Source organism: Hemiscyllium ocellatum, chromosome 30 (assembly GCF_020745735.1).
Source record: "Hemiscyllium ocellatum isolate sHemOce1 chromosome 30, sHemOce1.pat.X.cur, whole genome shotgun sequence".
In the NCBI taxonomy this organism is placed as follows: Eukaryota; Metazoa; Chordata; class Chondrichthyes; order Orectolobiformes; family Hemiscylliidae; genus Hemiscyllium; species Hemiscyllium ocellatum.
This window is the reverse complement of record NC_083430.1, coordinates 20,399,078-20,420,694: the sequence shown is the minus strand read 5'-3', so window position 1 is coordinate 20,420,694 and position 21,617 is coordinate 20,399,078. Positions and strand designations below refer to the sequence as shown.

Genomic DNA, 21,617 nt, shown 5'->3' with positions numbered 1-21,617 from the left:
TGCTGCCGTGCACGATCACTGGAGGAGCTGTGCTGCTGCTGCTGCTGACCCTGAACGCCATGAGAACAACCTTGCTGCTGCTGCCGTCAGTCTCGAGCGATGGAAGAATACACTCGTTGCCACTACCACAGACACCGAACAGCGAGAGGACACCATCGCAGCCACCATTCCCCTTCCCCCCCCCCCCCAACGAACATCAGGACAATGTCCTCACTGTCACCACCCCCCAATCACAGGGAGAATATCCTCACCGTCACCACCCCCGATCACCGGGAGAATGTCCTCACCATCACTGCCTCTGATCACCAGGAGAATGTCCTCACTGTCACCTCTCCCGATCACCAGGACAGTGCCCCTGATCACCAGGAGAATATCCTCTCCTCACTGTCACTACTCCTGAACACTGGGGAAATATACTCACGGTCACCGTTCCCAATCACCAGGAGAATGTCCTCACCGTCACCATGCCCCTGATCATAGGGAGAATGTACTCACGGTCGTCGCCCCCTAATCACCAAGAGAATATCCTCAACACCACCATTCCCAAACACCAGGACAATGTCCTCACGGTCATCGCCCCCAGTCACCGGGAGAACTTCCTCACGGTGACCACCCCAGTCACATGGAGAATGTCCTCACGGTCACCACCCCCTAATCACCGAGGGAATATCCTCACCATCACCGCGCCTGATCACTGGGAGAACATCCTCACCGTCACTGCCCCCTGATCACCGGGAGAATATCCTCACCATCACCGCGCACAGAACACCAGGAGAATATCCTCACCGTCACCGCCCCCTGACCACCAGGAGAATATCCTCACCATCACCGCGCACAGAACACCAGGAGAATATCCTCACCGTCACCGCCCCCTGACCACCAGGAGAATATCCTCACCATCACCGCGCACAGAACACCAGGAGAATATCCTCACCGTCACCGCCCCCTGACCACCAGGAGAATATCCTCACCATCACCGCGCACAGAACACCAGGATAATATCCTCACCATCACCGCCCCCTGGCCACCAGGAGAATATCCTCACCATCACCGCGCACAGAACACCAGGAGAATATCCTCACCGTCACCGCCCCCTGACCACCAGGAGAATATCCTCACCGTCACCGCGCACAGAACACCAGGAGAATATCCTCACCGTCACCGCCCCCTGACCACCAGGAGAATATCCTCACCATCACCGCGCACAGAACACCAGGAGAATATCCTCACCGTCACCGCCCCCTGGCCACCAGGAGAATATCCTCACCATCACTGCTCCCGATCATGGGGAGAATGTCCTCACCATTACCTCGCCCTCATCACAGGGAGAAAGTCCTCAATGCCACCATCCCCAAATACTGGGAAAGTGTCCTCACCGTCACCGCGCCCACAATCACCAGGAGAATGTCCTCACTGCTCCCCATCAACGGGAGAATGTCCTCTCCTCACTGTCCCTGCCACCGATCATAGGGAGAATGTCCTCACGGTCACTAACCCCAATGACCGGGAGAATGTCCTCACTGGCCGCGATCACCGGGAGAATGTCCTTACGATCCCCGATCACCGGGAGAATGTCCTCACTGTCACCACAACACCCCACGATCACCGGGAGAATATCCTCACTGTCACCGTAACACCCCACAATCACCGGGAGAATGTCTTCACTGTCACCACAACCCCCCTGATCACCGGGAGAATGTCCTCACTGTCACCACAACCCCCCTGATCAGCAGGAGAATGTCTTCACTGTCACCACAACACCCCACGATCACCGGGAGAATGTCCTCACTGTCACCCCTCCCTGATCACCGGGAGAATATCTTCACTGTAACCTCCCCCAATCACCGGGTGAAACCACATCGGTTGATGTGTATGCAGCTCACTCTCACCGATGTGGCAGTGCTGGTGACCAACCCGCCTCAGAGAAGAAGATGGTAAAGGATGGCAAAAGAAAGGAGCAGAAGCAAAAGTAAAACAAAGAAGGAATGCAGACAGGAGTGGATGGGCTCTGGGCAGGAGCCGGCTCATTGTTCTGTTACTCTGCTGCCTGCTTGCACCGGTGGCCAATGGCAGAGTGGTGCCATGCGCTACCAGATACAGCAATAATGATGAAAGATGAACCTAGAGCACACAGAAAGAAACCCCAGTGTCCAACTTCCATATTGAGTGGGAGAATGAATTTCTGTTCACAACTGTAAAAGTGAAACTGTTTCACTTATACATCACCAAAATATATGAATCGTTAAAACGAGAAATTAGGAACAATTCGATGCACAGCAAATTCAAGGACACTCTTACCTTGAACAGCACGCTTCCTAAAAAGAAATGATGATAGCTGAAGGTCACTTTGAAAGCTCAAAAGTCATTTTAATCTCGACCAGCAACAAACCTTAATGGCTGTATTGCATTTTCCACCTTGTAGCAAATCACAAGATATCTTTCACAGATGGTGAAAAATTAAAGAAGCAGTGACTGAGGCCACGAAGTCTGTTCAATGACTTTAAGAATAAAGAAGACACAACAATGGCAATCCAGAACATGTCACATGATGCTTCTATGGTAGCAAGATAAGTGGAATCTTTGTCCAACGGCATCTTTCAGCAGCTGCGACAGACCCTGAAGGACTGAAAGCTTCTCAATATAATCCACTAGAATCCACTGACATAGTCAGCACAGCCCAGTTGATTGTTTTGGCGTTCATGGCTTTTAAGGATATAATGTCTAAACTCACCCTTTGCCCCTTAAAGAGAGAATATGGGGTAAGATATCATAGAAAATTCAAAAGGTGCTTGAGAGCAACATTTTAGTCAAGAAACTGGTTCCTGTGACATCTGATGGTTCACCAGCGAGGCTTGGCACAAATGCAGGCTTCATTTCAGTTTGGAAAAATGATCCTGATTTCCCGACTTTTGTAAATTAGCACTAGCAAGTATCCACGAACAAAATTACAGACATCTCTCATGTAGTGTAAATTGTTTGGATTATAAACTTGATTAGAGAAAAAGCCCTTCACAGCACTGCTTTGTAAAATTCTAACTTGACAAAATTAGCGCTGCCGTCGGCTGAACTAATCCTTCATGCAGATACAAGGGGGTTAGTTGAGAGCAGGTCCTGCAAGTATTTTCAGATCTGATGCCTGAAATTGTCACTTTTTCTAAAATCAAGGAATGAAGTGTGCAGTAAGCTGTCAGACAATGCATGGTTGATTGACTTCAGACTTCCTTACAGACACAAAGCCTGAATTAAACAAGCTGAACTATGAACTGCAGGGTAAGGACAGACACTTAGCACATGTGACCAATGCTGTGAATGCATTAAGATCGAAACTTGGTCTGCGGTCCTCCCAATTAAAAAAACAAAATGCAGCAATGCTTCCTGAGTTTGGAGAAAACACTATTTAAAATGGTTCTACCCAGAAAACACCTGGGGACACCTGACGAGCTTAAAAGAGGAATTCAATAGGTGCAGTCCAGAAGTTGCTGTGTTGAAACAAATCATTGTGTTTGTCTCAAATCCATCCCTTTGGACAGACACTGGTGGGTTGACTGCCAAATTCTATCAGGTGTTTTATTTACAAAGCAGGAATATGCATGTGATAGGGAGATAATTACTGTGCAAAATGATATTGAGCTGAGAATCAAATCAAGGAACAGTGATTTTTGGGGACAGAAAATAAAAGCATGAACAGAAAAAAAACCACTCCCATCATCCTTAATTTAATCCTGAAAGCTTAATTTGACTTATATTTTTCTGTGAGACAGTACTCTTGCAAATGAAGATAATCAAGTCCAAGTATTATACTGGCCTCTCTTTTGATGAACTGTATATTCTCAGCAGTTTCAAACTACAACAGACTTCAAGGTAGTAGCAGTCACATGTCTCAGTGAGACTAGGTGAGTACCGGACACAATTAATATTTAGACTTTCCTGATTTTAGACTTATATAGCACTAAAAATAAACTAATTATTTGACATGTTCCACAGGATAGATTCTGGGTTGCACTTAAGTTAAAAAAAAATGACCTTGTGTTTAAAAAATTATTCTCTTGAAAGAGTGTTCGAAAGAACAGCTCAATATTTTATTCATTATGGATGCAGCTACTAGACTTCAGAGACAATTCTGCAGGATTATTGGCTTGACTTCACATGCAAGCACATCAGAGTACTCCCCTAGCTTTGGTCCAAATGATGTATTAACACAGCACCTTACCACATACTTCAAAAAGAGAATAAGAAGGTCATGGATTCACTTCCTTTTTAACATTTTCTTAAACTGAATTTTGAGAAGATTTGTAGCTCAGGTTGAGGTTCTGGATGTCGGTTTGCTCACTGAGCCAGAAAGTTCGTTTTCAGATGTTTCATCACCATACGAGGCAACCTCATCAGTGAGCCTCTGGATGAAGCAGTGGTGGTATGGCCCGCATTTTCTTTACGTGTTTAAGCAGAAAACTAGCCACCAGGATTCATTAACATCAACTAGCCATAAAAGGACATGACCCACTCTCCCTAGTGTGCTTCGACACAGATGAGGAAGGACACCACTTTGACTGGGACAACACATCCATCCTAGGACAAGCCAAACAGAGATACACACAAGAATTGCTAGAAGCATGGCATTCCAACTGGAACTCTATCAACAACCACACTGAATTCGAATCTATTTACCATCAACTGAGAAAAAGAACAGGAAATGACATCACCACAGGAAATGATGTCATCAACCCAAGGAAACCTAAACACATAAATAAAAAGTAAGCCATACCAACAGTGCTTTACCTGGAGGCTCACTGATGATGTTACCTAGTGTGGTGACAAAATGTCTGGAAATGAACCTTCCAGCTCAGCGAGCAAACCTACATCCATTTTCTTAAACTCATTAAATACACAGTATTCTCATGAAGTTGTTGATCTGATATCTTTGGAGGGAATGGGTATTTTCTTGGATCTTGTCTTGTAACAGCAGCTTCCTACCACTCAAGTTTCATTCTACCCAGATTTATTTATAGAACACTTCCGTTTGTTTTGGTGGGGCATATCTTTCTGTGTAGATGCATCTTTTTCCTGTGGCTTAGAAATGAATAAGGTTCTTGTTTCTTTGTACAGAATACTTTGTTCTGAATACACCACATCATTTAGACAATGAGGCTTTTTCATGATTTTATCATTTTACCTTTGAAACTTTCACCACATGCAGATTTTGAAGAATTCTATGTATTTTAAATTAAAATTCATTACTTACTAAAGGCATTCCTCTTTCTAGCAGTTGTATATATATGGTCAGTGAGGTGCAAGGATTGCTGTCAATATTAACAACATTGTTCTTGGTCATCCTTAATGATACCATCGGAATAAAGTTATTTTTCCAAGTCAAATTTCAAGTACAGGTCTTTCAATTCTATTTATTGTTTCACTGCTTTCTGCTTCATCATTATTCTGCTGGTATTTACAGACAGTTGCATAGTGATTGCATACACATTTCAGAGGAACTTCCCATTTTTTTTTGCAAACTACTGTGGTCAATTTGTTGGTTTAATTTCATGAAAGGTACCACTGCCTTGTGCAGCGATTGTAGATCAAATGGAAAGGCAGCTGATTTTGGTATAGATTTTGATGATAACAAAGGATCTTATGCTGCAGTGGTAGTGTTACTACCTCGGAATGTCAGCATGGAAGTCCCACCAGCCCTGGAGTTGAGCTATAATGCATCTAAAGTTGATTTAAATGGTCACAAATCTCCCATCACTCATATCCTTGATCAGAAAATCGACTCGATGAGGCAGAAGAGTAGGTCAAGAACTGGTTAGAGAAACAGGCCATGCTTTTGAACGCTCTTGTCAGGGTAAAAGTGGATTCAGAAGCCTGTACTTACTTAAAAATGATCATTCATTGTAATTTTCCCTGGGGCAGATAATTAAGGTTCGTGGGATGACCTCTTAAAGCTGGAAGGCCAATCAGAAATGATCAGCTTGAAAACAGCAGCTGGTTTTGACAACAAGTAAATGATGGAAGGGTAAGACTTCCTCTCTGTAACTTAGAACAAGAAAGAATAAACATGGAATTTTACTGAAAAGTCGCTGGTGGTATAGGCTAGTGTTAGAGGTACCCTCTACAGACATTTTGCAGCTGCTGCATGACACAAGGAGGCAGGTTGGCCCTCCAGGAAACCAATTGGTCTCCGAGTCGGAATCTGTTGGCTGACTGTCAAATTGGATCTCGCAATGATTTTCTAATCACTCCAAGACTTCTTTGGCAACAGCTCCAAATCCTATGACCCTTAATACCTAAGACAATATGTACAGCATGTGCTTGGACACACTGCTACCTCAAAGGTTCCCCTGTAAGTTACCCACCATTTCTGACTTGCTGACATATGTTATCTTATGTCAATACCCTATACAACAGAAAGACCATCACTCGTGGATTGCAGTGGTCTTAGAAGACCACTTACCATCACCTTCTCAGAGCAATGAGTGACAGAAAATGACAACTAGCAGAGACTATTTCCTTTTCCCTCATGCTATGAAAATGAGCATTGCACAAATTGTTCTTGCATGTTGGTTTTCTTTAAAATGATAAATCTGGCTTATATTGAACCATAACAAGACTCATCAGTTTTAATCTTAGTGATTTCCTCTACAGGTAATGAAATTAACTCCCATCAGCCAGAAGGCTTTCATTAGGTGCCATGATGTACTACAAAGTATTTACACCACATAAAAAGCCCAAATGATCCATGCCAATGTTTATGTTTTAAATTAGCTCCTCCCATGTCACCCTGTCAGCATATTCCTTCTACTCCATTTTCACTTGTGTGTATTCAGTGCTTCCTTGAACATTTCAACTACTCTCTGAGCTACAATTTTTGATCTGCTCATCAACTGAGTTAAATTCAAATAAATTCATATGATATTCAATATGTTCAACTTCACCTGATGAATGCAGCTCATTTTATTAAAGTACACATTTAATATCTATGTCTTTTACTATATTTGGTCTGTTTCCGATGGAGACTATTTTGCAGATTGCTTTCCCATTTCTCCTCTTGAATTGAAGACTATATTTTACTCTCCTAATTTCCCGATTGCCAAATGCAAGACCATGTGGTCTCCTAAACCTGTGTGACACCATATTCCATGCCAAAACTTAACTTGTATATGAACCGATCAATATCACAGCAGTATTCACAATGCATCTACAATAATAGAGATGGTACACTTCTGATAACAACAAAAAAAAGCCTAGTGCACAAACCAGTGTACTTTTATTGTGATACTAACACATTTGCATATGCTTCAGACAATTTGTTATATGGACTATTTAAAACGATCTCAGAAAGGTTAATACAAAGTCCTTCTGAGTCGCACTGAAGATGTATTCATAATATCCAGAGTGAGAGTGAAACAGGCAATTCTCACTCTTCCTTTGCATGCAAATGCTGGTGGTGAAGACAGGTCGGATGAAGTGTGAAATATGAAACCCTTATTCAACACCATAATCTCTGAAGAGATCCATCTGAGTTCAGGTAATTTCCATTGTCCATTATTTTCACACTTGAGCTGAAATGAAATTTAGCATCAAATCTGCAGCAGGCAATCTTTCAGTTTATCTTCTCTATTGAGACCAGTAATGTGTCAAACAATAAATAACCAGATTACAGGGCTGGATTTCACATTAATTCATTAGACTGAGATCATCACCTTAATCAGTCACTCTGCAACCATCCTTTTAATGAGCCATCTTTGGTCATCATCCATCCCTAATTATGCTTTAATCAGTCTCCCTTCGGCCATATTTTTAATCAACTTTTCTTTATTGATTTGTTAAAGAGAGATTGATTAAAAAATCAATTTAATCAATCCTTTTAGCTAAATCTTTAATTAATTCCATTTAAACATTATCGCTGATCAAACTCTCTTAAGATGTCCTTTTATAAATTCCTTGACAATCATAGTGCAAATAATCTCACCATAAAATATCGACCAAAATGTAAATCCTAGCTTGGAGAAGTTTGGATTTTTTGAAAACATTTATTTTAAGAATGGATTACCTAAAAAAGAACAGATATACAGAACCCTGATGTTGATGAAATGTAGACTTTTAGGAATATAAAACAGTGATGCTATCTGGATAAAAATCGGTGAAAGGGAAACTTCAGTTTATTACGTTTTCATTGATTAATGTTCATAAATACTGAACCCCATATTCAATACAAGTTAATATAAATTCAGAAAATAAATAATATCTACAGCCTTAATCTCTTGTAACAGATGCACTGGTTAGCTTTTGATTAGTGATAGCAAGAGGTGTTATACAATTTATTGGTTAACTCAACTAACTATCAAGACAATTGGCAGGGCAACTAATGACTTTGTGAAGCACACAATGCTAAAAGAACTTGGCTAATTATTAAATAGCTAATTAAAAACTTGTCAAGCATGTACTACTTGCTCAAACGCTGGAAAGACCTCTTTTGCATGACCTTCTATGCCAGCTCCTTAGCTGTCTTGTTCGAGAACCCAATGAGTCACGTACCTTCACATTCTGGCTGGATCCCAGTCCAGGTTCCATCTGATTGGCAGATACGTTCCGAAGATCCTTTAAGAACATAACCAGCTTCACATGTGAATCGAAGTATGTTCTTCGCTCGGAAATCCTTGCCCAAACGAATGCCATGTGCTGGGAGTCCTGGGTCACCACAGTATCCAAGATTATTATCTGCAATGCAATGCAAAGAATATCAAACATAAGTAAGAATTTGTTTTCAACTATAATAGTGTTCAGAGCTGAAAATGTGTTGCTGGAAAAGCGCAGCAGGTCAGGCAGCATCCAAGGAGCAGGAGAATTGACATTTCAGGCATGAGCCCTTCTTCAGGAATGAGGAGAGTGTGCCAAGCAGGCTAAGATAAAAGGTAGGGAGGAGGGACTTGGGGGAGGGGTGTTGGAAGTGCGTTGGGGGAAGGAGATTAAGGTGAGGGTGATAGGCCGGAGTGGGGGTAGGGGCGGAGAGTCCACGACAGCTGGAGGAGGAGCGCCTCATCTTCCGTCTAGGAACCCTCCAACCACAAGGGATGAACTCAGATTTCTCCAGTTTCCTCATTTCCCCTCCCCCCACCTTGTCTCAGTCCCAACCCTCAAACTTTCTCATATAAGAGTGTTCAATCACACCTGGATAGCCAATGAAAAAGACAACCAGAATTGTAGCTTATGGAATGTAAAGATGAAATGTAATATCAATGATGAGATGAGATCATGAATTTGAAATCATTCTTTATAGTTATAATTATAATGTTATTCATCGTTCTCTCATGGTGCTGTTTCAAGATGCCTGGAGATCTTCATCAGAGAGTTAACCTGTTGGCTGGGGAATTAAATTCAGCCCAGAGTGTGAAGCAATTAGCTGGAAATGGAATGAGAGACAATGCTTAAATTCAAGGAGTAATCTGGCGGAAGGAGTATCTTGATTTGACAATCAGAATTCGAGTTTGTGTCAATGAGTGGAATCTTCCAGTCCTGTAGTGGTAGGCTTGGAGATGGCAAAGGCTCTTCATCAGCAGAATGCTGTCATCTCAAAATCCTTCCTGCCTCCACTTGAATTAAGATCTGTGGGGGAAGCTCCAAGATTCACAATCCTGCCCTACCACCAGTTACTAACCACTTCAGGGACTGTTCTAGCATGGGCTGCTATTATCTCACCTTCAAATTTAATAACAGAAAGAGCGGGCCCACCAAGTAAACTGATTAATGCACAAATGAGAGAATGCATGCGTGCGACACCTTGGTCCTCTTGGTCTTGGTCGATCTTCTGGCAGTAGTCAATTAATATTGCTGACCTCAGCAAGAACTACTGACCTCTGATGCACCAATTCTAATTGAATAGGACTTCTGACCCTGGGGTCTTGCATTGGGGACAGGCCTGTTGCCACTCTCTAAACTGCCTGATTTGAGCAAGAAATGGCAGGTTTTGAATTGAATGGCCCCAATTTCAGCAAGCCAGAGAGGCAGCCAAGTCTTCTATGAACGTATATTTTGGCCAGTGACATAACTGTAGAGCCAACTTGAATGGTTGTGTTTGTTGTGAATGCCACCACCACACAGAGCAAGAAGCGCACATTTGTTGGAACGACGTTATCAGCTCCATCTGAATATGTGCGAGTGAGCAGTGGATGGAAAACAGTTGCAGCAGGAGTCCTGGGCCTCAGACATAGCCTCCTTGCTCAATGAAGGGCCCATCGCCAGGGAGCATGGAACTTCTTGAGAGTTGGGTGGCGGAGAGATCACAGAAAGGGGATGATGGCTGAGGAGACCAATCTGCAGACAGTGCTGGAGAGGGAGAGGTAAAAACAATGACTGCAGATGCTGGAAACCAGAGTCTAGATTAGAGCGGTGCTGGAAAAGCACAGCAGTTTAGGCAGCATCCGAGGAGCAGTAAAATCTACGTTTCGGGCAAAAGCCCCTCATCAGGAGAGGGATAGGGACAGTCTAGTTCATCAGCATCAAATAACTCATCTGCCTTCCCGTCTTCCTCAGTCTGGTGCTGTCAGCAAAGCATATGCTTACAGACCTTTCTGTGCCTGTCATTGCCAGCGCCAGCATTCTGGGCCATGCTATTGATGATCTGCCCTAATAACTCATGACGTGCGTTAAATTCCTTTTGACAACATTTTTCTGAACGTCCTTGAGATGTTTAATGATCGGAAGGACGCAATATAAATATTGTTTTATTTAGGGAGGTAGTCGTTGCATTTAGCCAAATGTAGGCCTGATAAAAGGTATATAATTTATATACACACACATAAATATCATTTTTAGGACTTTGGATTTTAAACTATTGGCAAACAAGTGTTGGTCTAATTTTCTGAAAAGGTTTAAAAATTAACTATGTTAGTTTTTCTCAAACCATAACATCATGGCAATGTCAGCCTCTTGGAGTGTAAATGGTATTTGGAGTATATTGTGGGGTTTATGACAAGAGAAACAAAAAAAAAATTCAATGGATTAACAGAAGCCAGGGTGAGCTGTTTTTTCAAGGTTTGGTAAGGATCTTGTTTGATTCACCAAGCCAGACTTTATTCTGGGATCTGACTTGTTCAGTGATAACATTGAGGAATTAGAGATGCACGTTACATAGCTAATACAATAAAAATAGGTGACATCGGGGGGGCGGGGTTATTAAATGCCTGGATTGTGCACTGGTTGTGTTTCTGTAGCAGTAAATTGAGAAGCCAAATATGAAATAGGCTATTTTGCATTTGGTGTTGTGTAATGAGAAAGGTCTAATTAATAGTCACCTTTTGCATCAAGTTTGACTGATTTTGAAACTAAGATAAAAATCTGAAGAAAGGAAATTATCAAGGTAAGAGGACAAGTTGACTATGGGGTGGTCTTGTACACAAAAAGGTTTGATGATAGACTAGTAATAGCTAGAATTTGAAGAAATACTACGTAGTCTACAATAGATTTACATTCCTTTCAGACATAATGCCAAAAGGGTAAGGTAAATCAAACGTGCTCACCAATCAAAGGTAAAGATTGCATCAGGTCATAGGAAGTCATTTATAAGGATGCCATAAAAAGTGGAAAGCTTGATGACTGGGAATAATTTAGAAGCCAATAAAGGAGGACCAATAAGTTGGACAATAAAGGGAAAAAAAAAGAAAGTGAACTACTGAGGTACACAATCTGCAGATTGAGTGCAGATACAGAAAACAGGAAAAGATTATCTAAGGCAAATACAGTCCCATTTCAGATGGGGACAGAATAATTGATAGTTGAGAAATGGCAATGATAGGTACAATTATTTTTGCAACAGTTTTCACAGAAGAAAATACGGAAAATCTCACAGGAATACTAATTGACCAAGGGACTTACAAAATAGAGGATCCAAGATAAATTAGTATTGCAAAGATCTCTTACTTGAAATGTTAATTGGATTGAAGGTTGAGAATTTCCCTTAACCAGATGACTTTCATTCCAGAGTGTTGGAAGACTTGGCTACAGAGTTACTGGATTCATTGGTGATTACCTTTCAAAATTCTAGAAACTTCTCTATAAAGTGGAAAGCAATTGTAACTGCACTACGAAAGAAAGGATGAAGAGTGAGAATGGAAAACTAAAGACAATTTAGTTTGACATACATAATATTGAAAATGTTACAATTTATTATCAAGAATATAATGGGATGGTTAGAAAAGAATGGTAACATTGGGCAGGGTCAATGTGAATTAACAAAAGAAAAGTCATGTTTGACAAACTTGCAGCTTCTGAGGATATTACTGATAAAGCAGAGCCACTGCTTTTGGTTCATTTGGATTTTCAAGAGGCATTTGACAACATCCCAAATACAAATACAGCACATGGGATTAGGGAAAATAATATGAGTGCAGATTGAGAACCACTTAACAGACAGAAAGCAGAGAACTGGATTAAATGTATCATTCTCCGGATGATATTCTGTTACTGGTTGGTTACTGCATGGATTTATAGAGTTTGCTATACCCCAGTTGAAAAATGTGGTGCTGGAAAAACACAGCAGGCCAGGCAGCATCCGAGGAGCAGGAGAATCGACGTTTCGAGCATCAGCCCTTCTTCATTCCTGAAGAAGGGCTTATGCCCGAAACGTCGATTCTCCTGCTCCTCGGACGCAGCAGGGCCTGCTGTGTTTTTCCAGCACCACACTTTTCCACTCTGGTCTCCAGCATCTGCGGTCCTCATTTTCTCTTCCTTTACTATACCCCAGGAGGCTGGGAAGCTCAATCATTCAGTCTGTCCAAGATAGAAGTCTATATATTTCTGGAGATTAATGATACAAAGGGATATGGCAACGGCACAAGAAAGTGGCACTGAGGCAGGTGATCACCTCTGATTTAATTGAATGGTGAAACAGGCATAACAGGCTGAATGGCCTACTCCTGATCTTTTATTCTGTACAAATATCTAACAAAATGGCACAACAGGTCAACGGTACTGAGTGGAAACCTATCGAATTTCCAGTGCCCCTCCCCCAAGTCCCTCCTCCCTACCTTTTACCTTAGCCTGCTTGGCACACTTTCCTCATTCCTGAAGAAGGGCTCATGCCTGAAACGTCGATTCTCCTGCTCCTTGGATGCTGCCTGACCTGCTGCGCTTTTCCAGTAACACATTTTCAGCTCTGATCTTCAGCATCTGCAGTTCTCACTTTCTCCTCATAGGTACTGAGTGGCCTGCTCCTGTTACTATGTACAATGCTATGTTTTGAACATCAACTTTAATGACATGATATTCATGGAGATCAAGCATAAGCACAGCATATACTTTGGGATTTGTGACAAGATTTGACATGTTGAAGTCTTAGATATGTGTTAGAACTGAAGGATTTTAGAATAAGTGGTGGAAAATATGGCATTATTCAGTGTTGCTGATAGAAGATCATAATGGGATGGAAAATTCAGCAGACTAATAGAGGTACAGGTGAAGAAAACAGTTACCAGTAAGGTCACAACCATACCCTAAAGACTGAGCTCCTATATCTTTCCATCATCTCTCCCCTTTTGCATCCTATGGTATACCTCACACCACTTTCCTCATGGTCAGCAAGCTCCTAACTTTCGTTGAGCTTTTAAGTATAAAATTTATTTATTTTTCAATTAACGGACCAAAATCACAAGTTGTGATCATGCAATTTCCTAACATTCCTAATATTTCCAGTATGTGTCAAGATTGGAGAAGCAGCGGATTTAATGTATTACTAGTGCTTGCTGACTTACAGTGTTTATGAAATGTAAATTTCCACTAACATAAAATTAACTCACAAAACACAGGAAAACTCCACTGTTTGCACAGTATTTTTATAGCAACAAAGATATTTGGAAAGAATAGCAAAGAGATAGGTGCAATTCAATACGTACTGCATTTCACATTCTTTCTCTTAGAAAAGCACAATTGTCAGCTATTTACATAAATTCATAATTTGCCAAAAGCAAAACCTTTGAAAATAAATCTGCAATTTCATTCAAAACCTTTTGAAAACAACAAGAAAATCCTCTATCTCCACACAGTGCAACCTTTTATTTTCTCCTGCCTGTTGACATACAACTCTAAGCAAGGAAATACTATAAATCAGAATTAGGGTAAGACTAATGCAGACAGACTTGAAGTGACAAATCTCCAGATGAAGCTGAAAATGTGTTGCTGGAAAAGCGCAGCAGGTCAGGCAGCATCCAAAGAGAAGGAGAATCGACGTTTCGGGCATGAGCCCTTCTTCAGGTATGAAGAAGGGCTCATGCCCGAAACGTCGATTTTCCTGCTCTTTGGATGCTGCCTGACCTGCTGCGCTTTTCCAGCAACACATTTTCAGCTCTGATCTCCAGCATCTGCAGTCCTCACTTTCGCCTCCAATATCCAGATGAAGTCTTGGTGTTTAAAGCTGCTGAGGCCTTAAAGTAAAACTGCCATTGCTGGTGCTAAATGATAATACAAAGATTAAATGTAAGCTTATTATTGTGGATTTAAAATGATAATCAAGTTTTTTTATGACTTTAATTTGGGCATGAGAAATTTCAATTACTGACAACAACCATTTGTCAAGATTTGTTGGGAAAGATAACTGAGCACTACGTATTGGTGTGACACATCTGTTTTTTATTTAATATTGGAATTGCTGTCAGATGTCACTTTTTAGCATGACAGCTAACAGCTACGTGTAATGTAACTGGAAGGTATTAGCACGTTAAATTGCAATTTTCTTGGAAATATTTACATAAAATTTTCAAGAGAATTATATTGTATCCTAGATTGCACACAGAATAATGATCTGAAATATAATCAATAAACATTACTTGAGAGTCAATACAATATATATCTCATAGTCAACTAAGATGTTGACGAGCATAGAACCCAGAGAAGAGGTGACAACCTTATTGCGGCCATTCTAAACCTCAATTTGATTTATTATTAATTGGGCACTTACCTGGGGTCCTGCAAGAACTGCTGTAGAATGTCAGACTGGCAGTACTGACAGGAGCAGCGGCCAGTGTTAATACTGAAGGAGCTGCTGGCTGGAAGGTATACTTACATGAGGCAGGAAAGCCCTGGCAAGTTGGAGAGGCCCCAGCAAAGGTAAAGGAAGAAGTTAGCTTTAAGCAAGTGGGTATTTTCAATTGTGAGCAACTCATGTCTTTGGCAGTTCTGTTTGTTTGTCATGGGCAAAATTGGAGGAAATCCTCACCAGGTCACAGGTTTGATCACCAGACAAGGTTAAATACAACCAGAGTTGAAAAATGTGACACTGGAAAAACACCACCAGACCTTAGAAAATCAGGTAAGCCTTAAATAGTCATAGTACTCTTATTGTGCAGTGGTACTGTTGCTGAGCTCTGAGCCAGGGGGCTAGGTTCAAGTCCCATCTTCGTATTTTATAGCCAGACTTAATTTAGAGGAGTTAGGAAGCTGCCAGAACCTTCATTGCATGCATTCCCAACTCAGTGGGACACTCAACCATTCTCCAAGAGTTAAACTCCATCGTATATGTACACTCTGAAATATTAGTGACTGTGAAATATTTCCTATAAGGCACAATCTTTCCCTCCCTGGAGGTGGTGAAGATGGGCTGATTTCTCTCCAAGACCTTTCTTTTGCAATAAAAGATGAGTGACATGGTCCATTGGTAACTTTTTCAGCACACCAGCAATTAAAGATTGTAAGTTGATCAATTTAAGGCCACTCAAAGTTCTCAACTTACCAACTGCTCAACGTCCAGAGTCGGGAGAAAAAGGGTTCTCACTCCTAGAAACGGAATTATTTTCAGACATACCATTGTGTGTAATAGAAGCACAGCAAGCAGGAATATACACCCATTGGACAGACAACAGCAAAAGATTCTGAAGAATCACTGTACATCATGCAACAAGTTGGTTAATCAAGCCGATAGGCGAGACACGTTTGTGACTGTTGGAATGAGAACTGCAGAAGGAGAACATCAGATGAACATAAGATGACAGACAAACCCCAGCGCAACATGCAACATCATGTCCTGTACAAACCTGTGCAAACTGGCTCAGCATGGTGATCTAGAAATAAAGCCTTTGAAAATAAAGCCTGTATAATGGCACCTGACTCATGAGGAGGGAATAGATTACTCTGCAATCTGATTGCAATGGCATGATCGAAGATTTGGAGTTCCAGATCACAGATGGAAACATGCCAATGTCACAACTTTATGCAAGGCAGGAGATTAAAAAAAACAGGTAATAACAGGCCATCGAGCTTAATATCTGTTTTTGAAAAAAATATTGGAATCCGTTGTAAAATATATAGCAGCAGAACATTTAGAAATATATAACATGATCAAGCAGAGTCAACATGACTTCGTGAAGGAGGAATAATGCCTGACAAATTTACTAGAATTCTTTGAGGAAGTAACAAGCAGGGTATATAAAAGGCAAGCCATGGGTGTAAGACACTTGGATTTTTAAAAGACATTCATTAAGGTATCATACATCAGGCTATTCAATAAGAGTCCACGGTGTTGGCTGTAATATACAAGCATGGGCAGAGGACTGATCAACTCATGGAAGTTGGCATAAAGAGTGGAAACCTGTAATTCACAGGGACCAGTGCTGGGGCTACAATTATTCAGAATATATGTCAATGACTTGGATGGAGAAAATGAATGTACCACAGTTTGCAGATGGCACAAAAAGAGGTGGAAAGGCAAGTGGGGAGGATGATACACAGAGTCTGTAGGTTGAATGAATTGGCAACAAAATTGGCAGGTGGAATATAATGATGGAAAATGTGAGGTTATGCACTTTGGGAAGACAAATAGAGGAGCTATTATTTAAATGGAAAAAAAAACTGCAGAAAGCCAATGAACAGGATTTGGGGAAACTGAGCATCTAAATTCAGTGGGTTATATAGGGAAGACAAATGGAATGTTGGCCTTTGTTTCAAAGGGAATGGAACATAAAAATAGAGAGGTTTCACTAAAACTATACAATGCATTAGTCAGACCACAGCTGGAATACTGTGAATTGGATTGGATCCTTATCTAAGAAAAAAATATTCTGGCATTGAAGGCAGTCCAGAGAAGATTCACTCAGCTAATAGTAGGTATGGAGGAGAGTTTGAGTACCTTGGGCCTGTACTCACTGGAATATAGAAGAATGAGGAGTGACTTCATTGAAACATACAAAGTTCTGATGTGAATAGGCAGGGTTGATTCAGATAGGCTATTTTCTCTTGCAGGAGAGTATGGGACCAAAGAGAATAATCTCAGAACAAGATGTAAAAAAGGAACATAGGAAAAATAGTAGGCTATTCGGCCCCTCGAGCTTCCCATTCAATGAGACTGTGGCTAATCTATGACTTAACTTCATATATCCATACTTGGTCCAAATCCCTAAATACCATTGCTAAACAAAAATGGACTTATCTCAGATTTAACGTTAACAATTTATCTGGCATTCACTTTCATTTATGGAAGAAAGTTCCAAACATACACCATTCTTTGAGTGTAGAAGTATTTCCTAACATCCCTCCTGAACGGTTTGGCCCAAACTTATAGAGTTCCTTGTTCTAGAACATAGATAGAACATAGAACAATACAGCACAGAACAGGCCCTTCGGCCCACGATGTTGTGCCGAACTTTTGTCCTAACTTAAGCACCTATCCATATACCTATCCAATTGCTGCTTAAAGGTCACCAATGATTCTGACTCTGCCACTCCCACATGCAGCGCATTCCATGCCCCCACCTCTCTCTGGGTAAAGAACCTACCCCTGACATCCTCCCTATGCCATCCACCTTTCACCTTAAATTTATGTCCCCTTGTAACACTCTGTTGTACCCGGAGAAAAAGTCTCTGACTGTCTACTCTATCTATTCCCCTGATCATCTTATAAACCTCTATCAAGTCACCCCTCATCCTTCAGTGTTCAAATGAGAAAAGGCCTAGCACTCTCAACCTATCCTCGTACAACCTATTCTCCATTCCAGGCAGCATCCTGTTAAATCTCCTCTGCACCCTCTCCAAAGCTTCCACATCTTTCCAAAAATGAGGCAAGCAGAACTGCACACAGTACTCTAAATGTGGCCTTACCAAGATCCCGTACAGCTGTAACATCACCTCACGACTCTTGAATTCAATCCCTCTGTTAATGAACACTTATACACCATAGGTCTTCTTACAAGCTCTATCCACCTGAGTGGCAACTTTCAAAGAGCTATGAACATAGACCCCAAGATCCCTCTGCTCCTCTAAGAACCCTACCGTTAACCCTGTATTCCGCATTTTTATTTGTCCTTCCAAAACGATCAACCTCACACTTGACAGGGTTGAACTCCATCTGCCACTCCTCAGCCCAGCTTTGCATCATATCTAAGTCCCTTTGCAGCCGACAACTGCCCTCCTTACTCTCCACAACTCCACCAATCTTCATATCGTCTGCAAATTTACTGATCCACCCTTCAACTCCCTCTTCCAAGTCATTAATAAACATTACAAACAGCAGAGGACCCAGAACTGATCCCTGCAGAACTCCACTTATAACTGGGCTCCAGGCTGAATATTTACCATCTACCACCACTCTCTGACTTCAACTGGTCAGCCAGTTCTCTATCCAACTGGACAAATTTCCCACTATCCCATGCCTCCTGACTTTCCTCATAAGCCTACCATGGGGAACCTTATCAAACGCCTTACTAAAATCCATGTACACTACATCCACTGCTCTACCCTCATCCACATGCTTGGTCACCTCCTCAAAGAATTCAATAAGACTTGTAAGGCAAGACTTACCCCTCACAAATCCGTGCTGGCTGTCCCTAATCAAGCAGTGCCTTTCCAGATACTCATGAATCCTATCCCTCAGTACCTTTTCCATTACTTTGCCTACCACCGAAGTAAGACTAACTGGCCTGTAATTCCTGGGGCTATCCCTATTCCCTTTTTTGAACAGGGGCACAACATTCGCCACTCTCTAGTCCCCTGGTATCACCCCCGTTGACAGTGAAGACGAAAAGATCATTGCCAACGGCTCTGCAATTTCCTCTCTTGCTTCCCACATAATCCTAGGATATATCCCGTCAGGCCCAAGGGACTTGTCTATCCCCAACACATCTTCCTTCCTAACAAGTATCTCCTCTAGCTTACCAGTCTGTTTCATACTCTCCTCTTCAATAATATGGTCCCTCTCATTTGTAAATACTGAAGAAAAGTACTCATTCAAGACCTTTCCTATCTCTCTGACTCAATACACAGTCTCTCCCACTGCTGTCCTTGATCGGACCTACCCTCGTTCTCGTCATTCTCATGTTTCTCACATACACATAAAAGGCCTTGGGCTTATCCTTGATCCTACCCGCCAAAGATTTTTCATGCCCTCTCTTAGCTCTCCTAATCCCTTTCTTCAGCTCCCTCCTGGCAATCCTGTATTCCTCCAATTCTCTGTCTGAACCTTGTTTCCTTAACCTTATGTCAGCCTCCTTCTTCCTCTTTACAAGACATTCAACCTCCCTCGTCAACCAAGGTTCCCTCACATGACCATCTCTTTCCTGCCTGACAGGAAAATACATACCAAGGACACTTCGTATCTGTTCCTTGAAAATGTTCCACATTTCAACGACATCCTTCCCTGACAGCCTATGCTCCCAACTTATGCTCCTCAGATCCTGTCTTGCAGCATCATATTTACCCTTCCCCCAATTGTAAAACCTACCCTGTTGCATGCATTTATCTCTCTCCATAACCAAGGTGAAAGTCACAGAATTGTGGTCACCATCACTAAAATGCTCACCCACCAACAAGTCCATCACTTGTCCCGGTTTGTTACCAAGTACTAAATCCAATATGGCCTCCCCTCTGGTTGGACAATCTACATACTGAGTTAGAAAAGCTTCCTGGACACACTGCACAAACACTGCCCCGTCCAATCTACTTGATCTAAAGAGTTTCCAATCAATATTTGGGAAGTTGAAATCGCCCATGACTCCTACCCTATGGCTTCCCGTGGACACAGCCTTTGAATTAGAGAGGGTCAATTCAGAACAGAAATGCGGAGACATTTCTTCAGCCAGAGAGTGGTGGGCCTGTGGAATTCATTGCCGCAGAGTGCAGTGGAGGCCGGGACGCTAAATGGCTTCAAGGCAGAGATTGATAGATTCTTGATGTCACAAGGAATTAAGGGCTACGGGGAGAATGCTGGTCAGTGGAGTTGAAATGCCCATCAGCCATGATTGAATGGCGGAGTGGACTCGATGGGCCGAATGGCCTTACTTCCACTCCTATGTCTTATGGTCTTATGGTCTTCTGCACCTTTCCAAAATCTGTTTCCCAATCTGTTTCTCCACATCTCTGCTGCTATTGGGGGGCCTATAGTAAACACTCAACAAAGTGACTGCTCCTTTCCTATTTCTGACTTCAGCCCATACTACCTCCAAAGGCAGATCCCCCTCGAACTGCCTTTCTGCAGCCGTTATACCATTTCTAATTAGCAACGCCACGCCCCCCCCCCCCTCCCTTTTTTACCACCCTCCCTAATCTTACTGAAACATCTGTAACCAGGAACCTCCAACAACCATTCCTGTCCCTCTTCTATCCACGTTTCCGTGATGGCCACAACATCGTAGTCCCAAGTACTGATCCACGCCTTAAGTTCACCCACCTTATTTCTGATACTCCTTGCGTTGAAGTATACACACTTGAACCCATCTCTGTGTCCGCAAGTATTCCCTGTCAGTGCTACCTTCTCCACAGCCTGCCTACATTATTGGACATCCTGAAAAACAGCTAACCTACTTGCTGGACTACAATTCCAGATCCCATTCCCCTGCCAAATTAGTTGAAACCCCCTCGAAGAGTGCTAGCAAACCTACCTCCCAGGATATTGGTGCCCTTCTGGTTCAGGTGCAAGCCCTCCTGCTTGTACAGGTCCCACCTTCCCCAAAATGCAGTCCAATTGTCCAAATACCTGAAGACCTCCCTCCTACACCATCCTTGCAGCCACGTGTTCAACTGCACTCTCTCCCTATTCCTTGCCTCACTGTCACGTGGCACCGGCAACAACCCAGAGATGACGACTCCGGCCGTCCTAGGTTTTAGCTTCCAGCCTAACTCCCTGAGCTCCTGAATGACCTCCCCACCCCTCTTCCTACCTATGTCGTTGGTGCCAATGTGTACCACGACTTCTGGCTGCACACCCTCCCCCTTAAGGATTCTGAAGACACGGTTCAAGACGTCTCGGACCCTGGCACCCGGGAGGCAACAAACCAGCCGAGAGTCTCGCCCATGGCAACAGAACCACCTGTCTGTCCCTCTAACTATAGAGTCTCCTATAACTAGCGCTCTCCTCCTCTTCCCCTTTCCCTTCTGAGCCTCAGAGCCAGACCTTGTGCCAGTGACCCGGTCACTGCAGCTTACCCCTGCTAGGCCATCCCCCCCAACAGTATCCAAAGCGGTATAGTTATTGTTGAGGGGAACGACCACAGGGGATCCCTGCACTGCCTGCTTCCTCCCCTTCCCACCTCTGACTGTTACCTAGCAATCTCTGTTCTCTGGCGTAACTATGTCCCCATAGCTTCTATCTATCACCCTCTCAGCCTCTCGAATAATCCTCAGTTCATGCAACTCCAGCTCCAGTTCCC

General features: G+C 42.5%; 1 protein-coding gene across 1 annotated transcript in view; it reads right to left on the bottom strand.

The window, feature by feature from the left end:
• Window positions 1-21,617, bottom strand: part of csmd2 (CUB and Sushi multiple domains 2) — a 605,906-nt gene that overhangs the window by 64,942 nt on the left and 519,347 nt on the right. Inside the window, exon 52 of the mRNA XM_060847269.1 lies at window positions 8,533-8,715. Coding sequence (XP_060703252.1) covers window positions 8,533-8,715 — 183 coding nt within the window. The remainder of the gene's footprint in view (window positions 1-8,532; window positions 8,716-21,617) is intronic.